This window comes from Anabas testudineus, chromosome 8 (genome assembly GCF_900324465.2).
Source record: "Anabas testudineus chromosome 8, fAnaTes1.2, whole genome shotgun sequence".
Lineage (NCBI taxonomy): Eukaryota > Metazoa > Chordata > Actinopteri > Anabantiformes > Anabantidae > Anabas > Anabas testudineus.
This window is the reverse complement of record NC_046617.1, coordinates 17,778,962-17,791,203: the sequence shown is the minus strand read 5'-3', so window position 1 is coordinate 17,791,203 and position 12,242 is coordinate 17,778,962. Positions and strand designations below refer to the sequence as shown.

General features: G+C 39.5%; 3 protein-coding genes across 3 annotated transcripts; all 3 read right to left on the bottom strand.

Annotated features, from left to right (window-relative positions):
- Positions 1 to 261: 261 nt before the first annotated feature.
- alyref (Aly/REF export factor) lies at positions 262 to 3,315 on the bottom strand. Its single transcript, XM_026355702.1, has 6 exons — positions 2,952 to 3,315; positions 1,393 to 1,551; positions 1,145 to 1,292; positions 956 to 1,019; positions 670 to 874; positions 262 to 569 (listed from the first exon to the last, which is right to left on the bottom strand). Exons 1-6 carry the CDS (start codon positions 3,195 to 3,197, stop codon positions 555 to 557), a joined length of 837 nt encoding a protein of 278 aa, XP_026211487.1. The 5' UTR covers positions 3,198 to 3,315; the 3' UTR covers positions 262 to 554.
- Positions 3,316 to 4,319: 1,004 nt separating this feature from the next.
- mcrip1 (MAPK regulated corepressor interacting protein 1) lies at positions 4,320 to 7,976 on the bottom strand. Its single transcript, XM_026355712.1, has 5 exons — positions 7,884 to 7,976; positions 6,529 to 6,613; positions 6,230 to 6,348; positions 5,176 to 5,280; positions 4,320 to 5,067 (listed from the first exon to the last, which is right to left on the bottom strand). The coding sequence occupies exons 2-5, from the start codon at positions 6,534 to 6,536 to the stop codon at positions 5,003 to 5,005; spliced, it is 297 nt and encodes a 98-aa protein (XP_026211497.1). The 5' UTR covers positions 6,537 to 6,613; positions 7,884 to 7,976; the 3' UTR covers positions 4,320 to 5,002.
- A 577-nt stretch (positions 7,977 to 8,553) lies between these two features.
- Positions 8,554 to 10,976, bottom strand: LOC113160655 (protein phosphatase 1 regulatory subunit 27). The gene is made up of 3 exons (XM_026358021.1): positions 10,211 to 10,976; positions 9,909 to 10,059; positions 8,554 to 9,357 (listed from the first exon to the last, which is right to left on the bottom strand). The coding sequence occupies exons 1-3, from the start codon at positions 10,644 to 10,646 to the stop codon at positions 9,237 to 9,239; spliced, it is 708 nt and encodes a 235-aa protein (XP_026213806.1). The 5' UTR covers positions 10,647 to 10,976; the 3' UTR covers positions 8,554 to 9,236.
- Positions 10,977 to 12,242: the final 1,266 nt, after the last annotated feature.

The window sequence follows — 12,242 nt, the reverse complement described above, 5'->3', positions numbered from 1 at the left end:
GGTTTCCTTGTTCCTTGGCAGTTATTTTGTAGTTGTATCATTGCATTTTCTTTGTCAACTAGGAAATATATTAAAAATACACAATTGATTGCTTAATAGAAGATCAAGATATTGCAAATCCCAATAAAAAACAATGTACTGCTTTCAACAGATAACACTTTGAAGCTTTAAAGACCTCTGGTATATAACAAAGGAAAATGTAGAAAGTCACTCATCATTTTAGCACAAAATGAAATAATAAACACTGAAACTGAGACGGTATTTGGTTAATATGCACTGCAGGTTTTATTACAAGTTTCATTAACTACAGAGTGGGGGAAAGAACTGGGAAAACCCAGTTCACTTTAACCTACAGCCAAAACCTTTTTCATCAGAAAAGAGAAAAAAAAAAAAAAAATACTGGTAAAAAACACTTCGGAGCATTTAAAAGAAGAGGTCGGAACAACAATTTCAATCACATCAGAAGACAACCAATTGTAAAATATTCTGCACATTTGTAACAGCGACAATTCTGTGCAGAGAGGAAAGACGCCAACCCAGATGGGTTTGTTTTTTTAGCTGGTGTCCATCTGAGAAAGAAAAAAAAAAAAAAAAAAAGACAAGAAATTAGACAACAGACTAAACAAAATTTGCAAATAAAAGACAAACACTGTTGACAGCTGAACATACCCTGGCGTTGTAGGCGTCTAACTGAGCATCGAGTTCCTCCGCTGATAGCTGCTGCTTGCTGCTGCCACCGCCGCCGGCACCACCACGGCTGCCTCGACCCTTTCCTCTGGCACCACCTGCACCACGACCTCCACGTCCTCTCTGCATGCCTCCAAAGCCACCGCCACGATTTCTGTTCATGCCGCCGCCACCCCCTCTGTTCACACTAACAAGAGATCCCATCACACACCCACAAACATAGACAATGTTTCAGTAGCAACTTCCCAAATAAGACTGCTAGCCTTACCCCTGCATAGGGCGCCTCTGTGTGTCAATCTGTGATGTGACGAGTTGTATGTTCATTGGCCGCCCTAGAAAAACAAAAATATTGTGAATATCTCAATTTGGGTATCACTAGCATTGAAATGCCAAAATAATAAGCCACACAAAGTTGACAACAGTGCCAAAAATCAGTTAAGGCAAAAATGAGGCTCACCATCAAGTGGGATGCCATTGTACTGCTTCATGGCCTTGAGGGCATCTGCTCTCCTTTCAAAGTGGACGTCTGCGGTTCCCAAGCTTCTACCTGACCGGTCGTAATGCACTGCGGCCTTTTTCAGCGTACCAAATTCAGCAAAAAGTTCCTGAAAATAAATGAAAAATGAATATGAAGAACCATGTCATTGTCCCACCCGTTTAGCACACCAAAACCGGAAGTTAACACACTATAACCAAAAAAAGTACCTGAATGTCTGCATCTGAGACGCCAAAGTCGAGATTGGAGACAAGGAGCTTCCCACCAGTTTCCACGCCAGCTCCTCCGCCACCCCCAGCAGCACCATTGAAACCGCTGAAGCCGTTGTCGAACATGTCATGCTGCCACTTATCTGGAAGCTGTTTAGGCTGCAACAGATGAAAGAGAACGCACCTGCTGACTTCAGGATCCCCTTGCCTCTGTCAATCACAGAGTCCACACGGCTGGGTGTTGGGGCAAGCAGGGGCTCCACTTCCAACAGGGCCAGGGTGCTCTGTTCCCCCAAGAGGGTCCCCAATGTTCCCTGCCCACCCCATCACTACAAGCAAGTGAATCGGCTCAGACAGACTGACAGACACAGGACAAACAGCTTAACCATAACAGCATTATATGCTGTATAACCACCACTATACAAACACACACATACAATGGATATATATAATTTTAAAGTGTGGGATCTAATCAGTGGCTATGGAATCAACATTGATCAAGATTGTTAACCCAATCCCACCCACAATCTCTATAAAACCCTGAACATCCTCCCCACCCTGTCTAGCTACCAATAATGCCCACTGTTGTCTTGCCATCTGCGCCTCCAGATATGATCCTCGGGTACACAGGGGGTCGCCATCTGAAGCAGCGTTGCCTCCAGCGTTGCACCAAGCTTACGGCCGGCCCAAGAGTTCTTTACCGAGCCACGAATCTGGCTTTCATGAAGGGAAATTGTCCATAACGTGATGAGGATGGATCGAGAAAAAAAAAAAAAACACTAGAGAAGGGGCCAACTACCCCTCTTTACGAGAGCGTGGATTATTTGAGCGTCCATTTTGAGACCACGCCATTTTGGTCGTGGCTTTGTATAGATACTCATTCACACTTAAAGGGTGAAGATTTGCTTCAAATCAACACTAGCAAGGGGGTTGAAGTCCACTGATCCATCCACATGTAACAGCCGCACCGGTTGAAAAACCACCAACCAGGACTTGTTGCGAACCCCGCCAGCTACTCCCGTACAAAAGGCCGCCTGGTCGCTGCACCGGGACATGGACAAAAAACTAGACTCCAAAAGGGGTGGAAAACAAGTGCGGGTAGATTTTCTTGATGAAGTGGTTTCCTTTCACCATCACTCTCACACTTTGGGTTGTAAGGACTGTTACTGCCCGTGGACGACTAGATTCAAATTAAGGTGCTGGATTCAAAATGGCGCCGTCAAGGCCTTTGCGATCCAACTTTAGCTAGTTAGCCAACACGGCTAACACACACTCGCTTTCTCCGAAGAGCCTCTTCTTGAAAAAAATGATGCAACAAATACAGGTTGTGGGAGAAGGGACAAACTATGCATACAACTTCAATTAATGCTTAACCGCAAACTATAGAGCTCTCCTCCGAGGGAAACTCGGCGGTTAGCAATCATTTTACTCGCTCGACTAGCTAGCTGGCTAGAGGGTTAGCTAGCAAGTCTAGTGGAGAATAGAAGGATGTTACCCAGGCATTTTCAGGTTTGCCGAAGGTTTTCCTTTTTCTGCCCATTCCTCTAACTTTTTCATACCCTGCTGTAAGGTGTTGGTCTGCCTCTAGCGCGGTTCAGGTTCTGTCGATTCCTCATGGGGCCAGATCCTCCGCCTCGGAGCCCAAATCCTCCGCCGCTGCCTCCAAGACGCCCAGCGCCTCCTCCTCGGCCGCCGCCTGAGTTTCCGCGGCCTCGGCCTCTTCCACCCCGACCTCCACCTCCACCTCTCTGCTGCCTGTTCTGTTTGATAATGTCGTCTAGAGACATATCCATTTTATCGGTCATTATGCTGTTTCAATACCGCTAAACTTTCAATAGAATATAAAAATACACCCTAGACTTTGGCCCCACTCCCTGTCCTTTCAGCGCTCCGCACAGACGAACAAAACACAATGACCCTGCGCCTGCTCGTTATAGACAAGCTGATCCGGTTACGTACTACACGTAAGCGTGACGTCATGCCGCACTACGAGGCCACAATAAACAAACACAACCGATCACCATCATAATAATATAGTAATATACAAAATACTAGTTGTCCCACAATTTTCAATAACTACATTGAATGACGGGTGTCACTCGTATTTGATTTGGGGCAAAACAGTCGCTGCCACATGTTTAGATTATTCATATAAATCAGTTTTTAACATTTGCCTGGCTCCAGCTTCTTAAATTTGTAATCGTTCTGTCAACAATACCTCAAATGTATATCTTGCATAATAAGATTATGACACCACTTTGACTGAGGTATCTACTCACTTATACTAGTTCTGGTTGGATGTAAACTGTGTTTCACTGGCTCTGCACAATGATAATATAGTTAAATTGAAATGCTTCTAATTCATCTTGAAGTCTTTTAATTTATTATTTCTTGATAAGTTATCAACCAAATGGGTTAATCACAAAAATAACTGCCAAGGACAATAACATTTTGCTGCCTTTTTAAAATCACTGTACATTTTAGTCATTTAGCAGACGCTTTTATCCAAAGCGACTTACAAGTCATTACAAGGTACAAAGGGAGGCAGGGTGAGCGTGAGGAGGTCTTGCCTAAGGACCCCTACTGGAGGTAGCCACAGCTGGGATTCAAACCCCAGTCTCCCACATGGGAGGCGGTGATGTTACCACTACACTAACCAGCCGCTTTTCACTGTAAGGACGATATACGGTTTCACCCAACTATTTGGCTTTGTGAAACTGCATTTGAAACATTCAGGTTAAGTTTCACATAGCATAGCTTTTGCTCTGCATGCTAATTCCTCTCAATACAAAGGGTATCTTTCTTTTACACCACACACACCATGATAGTAAAAATTCATGTAACTGCAGTCACTGATGTTTAATATAATGCACCTGCAATGAAATTCAATCTGGTCATTATTTATGTAGGCTCAATACAAGTAATAGTACTGTAAAAGTCTTTTATTCAATATTTTGTTTCAAGGCTTGGGGAGGGGTATTAGCCAAGGGCAGCATACTTGGGGAGGTCTCTACTTAGTAAAGTCCATTTGAGGGCAAGAATTGTTTATAATAAAAATGTTGGCCTTCTACATTGCATTTGGCTTCCAAAACGTGCCCATACAGAGTGGATCCAATGCAACCATTCCTACAATTTACCAATCCAACTATCTTTCAAAACAAGCTAAAAGAAAAAAAAAGTCAGCCCTTTCGCATTTTTCTCCAAAATCATATAAGTAGCAGTAGTAAAGAACAGGGTTTGTATTTAAGACTGCAGTCTTTTGTGTCCTGTGGAGAATGTCAACAGTTTATACCTCTGAATCAGTCCCGTCCACTTAAAGAATGTACATATAAAGTTTCTGTGACGTGAAAAGAAAAAAACGAGGGAAAAAAAACCAAACTTGAACCAAGTAAGGGGAAAATTAGTGCTCCCTGAAATCCCAATTATTTTCTTTTGTAGAGAATAAAAAAAGAGATGTGGGCTGCTATGGTCCGAAGTTTTAGAAATGAGATTGTCATTCTGTGCTAGACTGGCCAACAGTGCTGACTTTTCTGGCTGACAGAGGGCTGATGGAGGAAAAGTTCTCAAGGATAATGGGTGGAAAAAAGCGACTGGATCATCATGAGAAAGACTAGGACTTCTTGGAGTCCTGTGTGTTGCGTTTTTTGAGGTCACTCAGGTCCACTGGTGTGAAAGCTGCAACAACAGACAAACGGGTTGTTAACTGGTTGGGGCTTGATTTATTTAAAACGTTTAGTGTGATAGAAAATAAAATTCACTTTACTAGGTCACTTTGGAACTTACAATGCAGATTAGGGTTTGGGTTCTTCTCCACATACTCCTGTGGTCCACGGTCATTGCGTTCACTATTTTGTGTTGATCTTATGTCTCTGAGCACACATTGCCAGGCTGTGAAAAAGACAAACAATGCACTTACTAACTGAATTGTGATAGAAGACACTGCTTCCTGATTTTTTTCTCTTAGCAGTGCAACATGAGAAAGACAAAGACATTACAGAGCTACTTATCATGGCTGAAAATGCCTGAAATTTTAAGTAACAAAACATGGTGATAAAGTGACTTTTTTCAGACTTTTTCAGCTTGATTTAGTTTCAGTATTCAGTGCGACTGTAGGATGATTTGATTGAAAAAGGTGGCAGCATCACTCTGTGTAATGATCTCTTCTTACATTCAGCATTCATTCTGCTCCTTTTCCTGTCCCCTGTTCCAATCAGAGAAGTCTGCACTTTCCAAGAGAAACTGGAGAAATCAGGTTTCTCTAATCCCCTTACAGAAATCTGATTTCCCATTAACATGAAAACCAGCTCACTCAAAAAGCCTGACTGTGATGTTATTTAAGTGCATGTAAATGCACTTATTGATACTGCCTTTTACAAGCTGCACCCTCACATTCAAGTGGACACACCCCTTTTATAAACTGTTCATACACATATGTTTGTTTTGTTTTAAATTATATCAGTTCAGTTAGCAATTCTGAAGTGTTTACATGCAGGATAGACAAAATTAAATGATCACATGAAGTATGTATGGCTTGCACAGTATACAGAATTCTGAATACACACCGTAGTCTGATTTGTGTCAGTGATCTTACTTTAAGCATTTAGTTCTATGAGTTTCAAATAAATAAACTGCATAAACTGATCTTACTGTTATAAACGCCAGAGATTCAGATGTATATGATCTAAATGTTGTAGTTAATGTCAACAGCCTGCAGGAAGGAAATGTGGATGCAAGCTTTTCCTAGGCAGCACAATACATTTTAGTGAATCTAGTTACTTAGTTATAAACTATTACAATATTACATTCATTTGAAAACAGTACTAAAGATGATACTTACTATCATGTATAAAGCGCACATTTTCTTCATGTGCTGGGGTAAAGATCTCCCCACTGTTTGTAGGGGATCTGGGGCTTGAGGTCCGCTTGTAACTATTCACCATCCTGGGAGCAGATGAGCTTCACAATCATGAAAACAACAACAAAATTAGCTGCATAAACATTAATTTTAGTTATTATTAACTGGACACTAAACTTCAATTAATATTATTCTATGTCCAAAGTAGTATATGGATAAAATAATATTTTAAGACCAACTACAAGGCCCATTTGCATTCTATTTTGAACTTTTTTTCAGACCTGGTCATTGTTTGCAGTCTGTACTCGCTCCTTGCTCCTTGATGGTGAGTGGATTTGAAGAGTAAGACGGTTCTGAAGTCCACAGCTGGATTTTAACAATAAACAAAACAATATTTTACATGAAGTTAGGTCCGAGTACATTTACTCAAGTATTGCATTTCAGCATTTTAACTAAAAAAAAAACAAATTTTAAAAATACCTTTAAGGTTTGGTATATTATTTAAAGAGTCATTGCAGGATCCATAGTTACAAACTAGTCAACAATTGATAAATTAAGTCAATAATCAAAATGAATGAAAAAAATCATTAGTTTATGTCAAATATTATATACTAACCATAATCAATATTTCATATTATAGATATGAAACATTTAGTTGATAAATTGATTAGTTGATCAACAAAAATAATCAGTAACTATTTTGATAGCTACTTCATTGCTTCAGTCCAGTTTGAAATAGACTGACTTAAAAAGCATTGTACAATAAACACTGTACAAAACACGCTGCAATAAGCCTATAATTATAAACAACAGAAATAAATAATTTAAGTTACATTAAAATAGATACTTGCAGCTTTATATTGGTATAACAATCACAAAATGACATTTTCCTTTGAATTTTGTGAGTACTTTTTCTGATTGTATATTCACAGATGTACTTATTATACTGTTATATACTGTTTATTTTATATGCAGGATTTCTATGTAGTATTTCTTCACTGTGGTATAATATACTTTTGCTTCAGTGATAATCTGACTGAGCTTGTTCTTGTAATGACATGGCACAGATCTTCGTTACATCAATATGAAAGCTAGCCATTAGAAACAACAATTTGTTGACAATGATGTTTTGTCCACAGGGCTAATTTTGCTACGTTAACGTTAAATACTTACAATACAACAAACGTAAACTGTATTATACGAGTTGTGTCAAGTCAACATGAGTAACGTTGGCTTATTCCTGTAAAGCTAAGCTAACCGGGAGGCTTTTGTTTACGTTTTTAGTAGTGTTAGCAGCAGGCTACAGAGCCAAACCCAATAAATTCACCACAGGTCAAAATCAGATGAACATGAGTGTGTATTGTGTCTAAAACAGCCACTGCTTTTCGGTATTTGTGCCTGTTTAAAGCTACATGCTGAAATAGAGCTAACTATGGATTTGCTGACACATTAATTTCAGCTAACGTTAGCTAGATAGCTAGCTGGTGATTTACATTGTCTTGTAACGCTAGCTTAGAACAGCTAATATTTTATCATCGTTACATGTACATTATATTTTTTAGAAACACGCTTCTCGTAATAATAGATTTATACATCCTATTCAGTAAAGAACATTGTGTTAAGAATGTAAACAAACCTTTTTTTCTAATGTTTCCTTTCGTTTTCTTTATTCACAGACTGGGTACGCCGTTCACCTGGCTAAAACGTTGCCAATGCCAACCAATCATTTCCGGGAAGAGACACGGAAGTAAAAGCGCTCTCAAAACTATGTCACATTACATACAATAATAATATTAATCATAATCATAATGTAAAATAAACACATCTAACTAAAGGGAGGAGGCACTGTGTACAGGAGGAAAGAAACTAAGTTCTGTACTTTACTTTAATTCAGAGGGAATTTGGCATTATTGCAATAAATGTTATTAGACAACTACATTAGAAGTCAAAAAGATTGGGGTCACATAAGAATGACCATTAAACATATTTGGCTGTGTTACCATAATTACAAAAGGGTTTTCTAATTATCGGTCGTCCTTAAATTCGTAAACTTACATCAGTAAACACATTATACAATTGGAACAGTGCTAATGTTTGTTGATTATGTCTTAGTGTATCACAGTTTTAATAAAACCTGACTGAAGTTAAAGGCATGTTGTGTATCTAAGGTAACCTTGTACATATATTTCGCATGAAGAAGTGTATGGCTGAGACGCTAAACCTTAAACTGATGTGCAGGGCTGCATTAGTCACTATGCATCAAATTCACAAAAACAACAAAGAGCAATACAATTTTACAAGTTTTATTTATTTATGAAAACGTACAAAAAACTGAACGAAAAATAAGACTTTCATTGCTGACATTTGTGTTTCTACAGCACAAAACAATGACAATACATTTGGGAAAGAAATACTGCTGCACTCCAAGTACTTACTACTTGTGCAGGTTAGACATGTTTTTAATTTTTTTTATTTTTTATTTCAGCCCAGTACAGATATTTTAGCCTGGTTGGTGTGGATGGTCCTCTTTCTGCCCAGCAGGGAGGATGAAACAAGACACAAACATCCCAAAGTCCTGGTGAACAGTCTGCAGAAGTCTGCAAGAAGCCACTATATAAAGTGACTGCTTACCCCAAATAAATGCCCACAATGATATAAATAATAATATCACTCATGTTTCATGAGATATATATCTATCTATATCTATATCTATATATAGATATAGATATAGATATATATAGCTATCTATAGCCACCAGAAAGAGCTTGTTTGAGCATTTCTTTTTAAAATATAAATACAATCTTTAAGCAGTTTGTACTACACCTTTAAAACCAACAAACAGAATCACCTTGAGCTGTAGCCACAGTCTTCCAGGTTTGTTCCATATTGTACATTTTGACATATTTCTTCTTTTATGTAATTTCCAAAAGGCCACTCAGGTTGCTGTCTTCTTTGTTGTTGTTTTCTCTTGGGTCCATTTGGTGCAGGATCACACACAGCCCGTCTCAAACAGTCTAGTCAGCTCTTTGCAGTCTGGGTCGATGAGGTCTGCAGGTTTCTCTCCACTTTCATTTTCCGCCTCTGTGCTGGCTCCCATTGCCAGCAGATATCTGAGAGGAGAATGAAGCAGAACAAGTTTTTGGACCTAGTTTATCATCACTGCAACTAATTGTTTTGAATAGTCAACTTGGGCAAGTCAGCATTCAGTGGTATTAGGTAACTTGTATGTATTGTATCCTTTCTCACTTTGCTCAAATTAAACACAAAACATTCCCTTGATAGTTGGACATTTCGCCATCACTGTCTTCTATCCAATGTGTTTTATCCTCGCTTTTGTCCAGGCTTTTTGTTTTTAATTTTTTTTGTTTTTAAAGATGTTAAGGAATTTTAATGTCTATTATCAATGTCCAAAGGCTAACAACTAGTGTCTCTTCCACATAAATTACATTTATTGCTGTCATTGTGGTTAGATAAGAACTCACGAGGGATCATTTGAGCATCTATCATAGAAGAATCTTTAATTTTGAGTATCACACTAGTGTGGAGTCACATGCCTCTACCTGCAATGACTAAATGTAAATGTACCTGTTTTATAATTAAAAAATTTAATAAAAAAATTTAATAAATGAAAAAAGTAAAAGCTTAAAAAGTCATGTGTTACCTGGCAATTTCTGGGTAGCCATCACTGCAGGCCATGTGAAGTGGCGTCCATCCATCTTCATCTCTCTGATGAACATCAGCACCATATTTTATCAGCAGCTTCACCACCTCCAGGTTTCCTGTTAGCACAGCTTCATGTAGTGCTGCCATACCTGCACACAAGACCACTTCAGTCCTTACAGTCAGGTCACCGTTACCATTAAAAGACGCTATTAAATCTAATTATTGTAGAGTTCGAATGCTTGCAGGGAATATTGATGGACTATGGCTAAACTAAGAAGATGCTGTGAAGACATTGCTCACCTGAGTGAAAAACTGTGTCCACACGAACCTTCCTTGCTCTCATGAACCGACCAATTTGCTCCAAATCTCCTCGTCTCACAATATCCTGGAAGATGATGTCATTGGGGAAGTGCACGCTTCTCTTTGCAGGGGCGACAGGTATGACAGGTGCAGGAGTTTCCTGAGCTTGTGTGCGCTGTGATGAACTGTATCGTGACCCTCTGCTAGATGAAGGGACGTATGTTGATGCAGCTCTGTAAGTGGAAGTGTACTGTGACGGGGTGTAAAGTGTTGTGCTGTACTGTGTCGGCGTGTATTTTGCTGCAGAGCTATACGCAGACGTGTAGTGCGTTGGTGTGTAATGTGAGGGGGTGTTGTAGGTAGCTGAAGGGTATGCTGGTGTGTACTGTGAACTGCGTGTGTATGTTGACACTGGTACATGGTAGTTGTACTTCATTCCTACAGTGGTTGCGGCTCTGCCTCCCCCTCTGCTGTCAGCCCAGGAGGAGGGAATTGAGAAATCCAAGAGAATGCACAAATCCAACAGAAGATCAAACTCCTTTGCTCTCTGTCCTTTTTTATCCTCTCCTTGCTTCTCTTTTATCCTTTCAGTTTCCAGCCAAAGTAGGTCCTGCTGTCACAGTATTAACGAATCCCTTTCTTCACTTGTCTTCACTATGTCCCAATCCCCTTCTTTTAGCTTATATGATCTTCTTTTTTATGCCTGCTGTCAATGACTCCCATCTGAACTTGACATGGTTTGTTGCACAGTATGTTTGCCGTTGCACAGAACCGTTGTCTGATGGTGAAAGTGGGAGAGGACCCCTTTATACCCTCTGTAGCGCTATTTTGGGGACTAATATCCAGTGACTTCAGCTTAGAAATGAGTGGCTGTTGCTTTGGGACGCCCACTGTGCAGTCACATGTCCACTGACACTGCAGTCACCCCTAGATCGTAAAAAATGTTGACAACCACAATGTTCCCTTTGCCTCTTGAGACATCCTTCCACAAAAACATCTAAACAACTATGATTAATTGTGAATATTGCCATAACAGGGAGACTACAACTCAAACACATGTTTGCAGGATGCTCTGAGCTTTTTTATGTGTCACATTTCTGTGAACTGTGAATTATTGATGCAATTGATGCCTTTCGCCATACAGTAATAGTAAACAACAGTGTCTTATGATCATATTTTGGCACATGTTGCAGTATAATGTAACCATTAATACAATAAGGAATCTTCTAAACTGCTTTTAATTGCAAAAATAAAGTGGAACTCTTGATGCAGTGGTAATTAAACGTTATCCAAAATCAGTTTAATGTTTTTGAGTGTGATGAGTTTGTCCATGTTCCCTCTCATGTTCTCCAGTCACCTGCAGGCCTGTCATGTGAGATTTCATGCTCGCCCTTTGCATAAGGACCAGATACACCAATTAAATTCTCTGTAGGAGTGCAGTCACGACCACTAAATGTGACCTCTCCCACTGTAATGCCACGGAAGAGTCACACGGTTTTTAGAAATGCAGCTATTTACAGTGAACCTTTGCCATGTTCTGCAGTGTAGTCAGTTTATTAGGTACATCAAACTAAAGCTAATGAAGTCTAATGCCATGTTCCTGAAATGGTACCAATTTTTAAAAACTGTATTGAAATTAATGACTATGTGTATAGATTGATTGAGTTACACAGAAATGCATCAATGTGGCACATAGTACGTGTGAATGGTGCTGAGACGTTGAAGTAATAGCACCAGCTGTCCCCAGACACATTTCTAAGATGGGTTGAGCTGGTTATAACTGGTTCACAAAACCTTTCTAACATTGCTGCTAATGTAACTGTGGAAATAGCATAGCTGACTTCCTCAGGTTTTTATTTCTCAACACAACTTCAGCCACTTAAGACATGACCTTGCGTCCTTCTCTCTTCTAATTCAAAGCTATTTTGATGTGTTCTTGGCTACTCCTATTTATTTTGACATTCAATCTACATTTTACCAACCAGCACACGATTGTGCACAGTTTGTTTTAACTGAAATTGGTTTCTAGTTT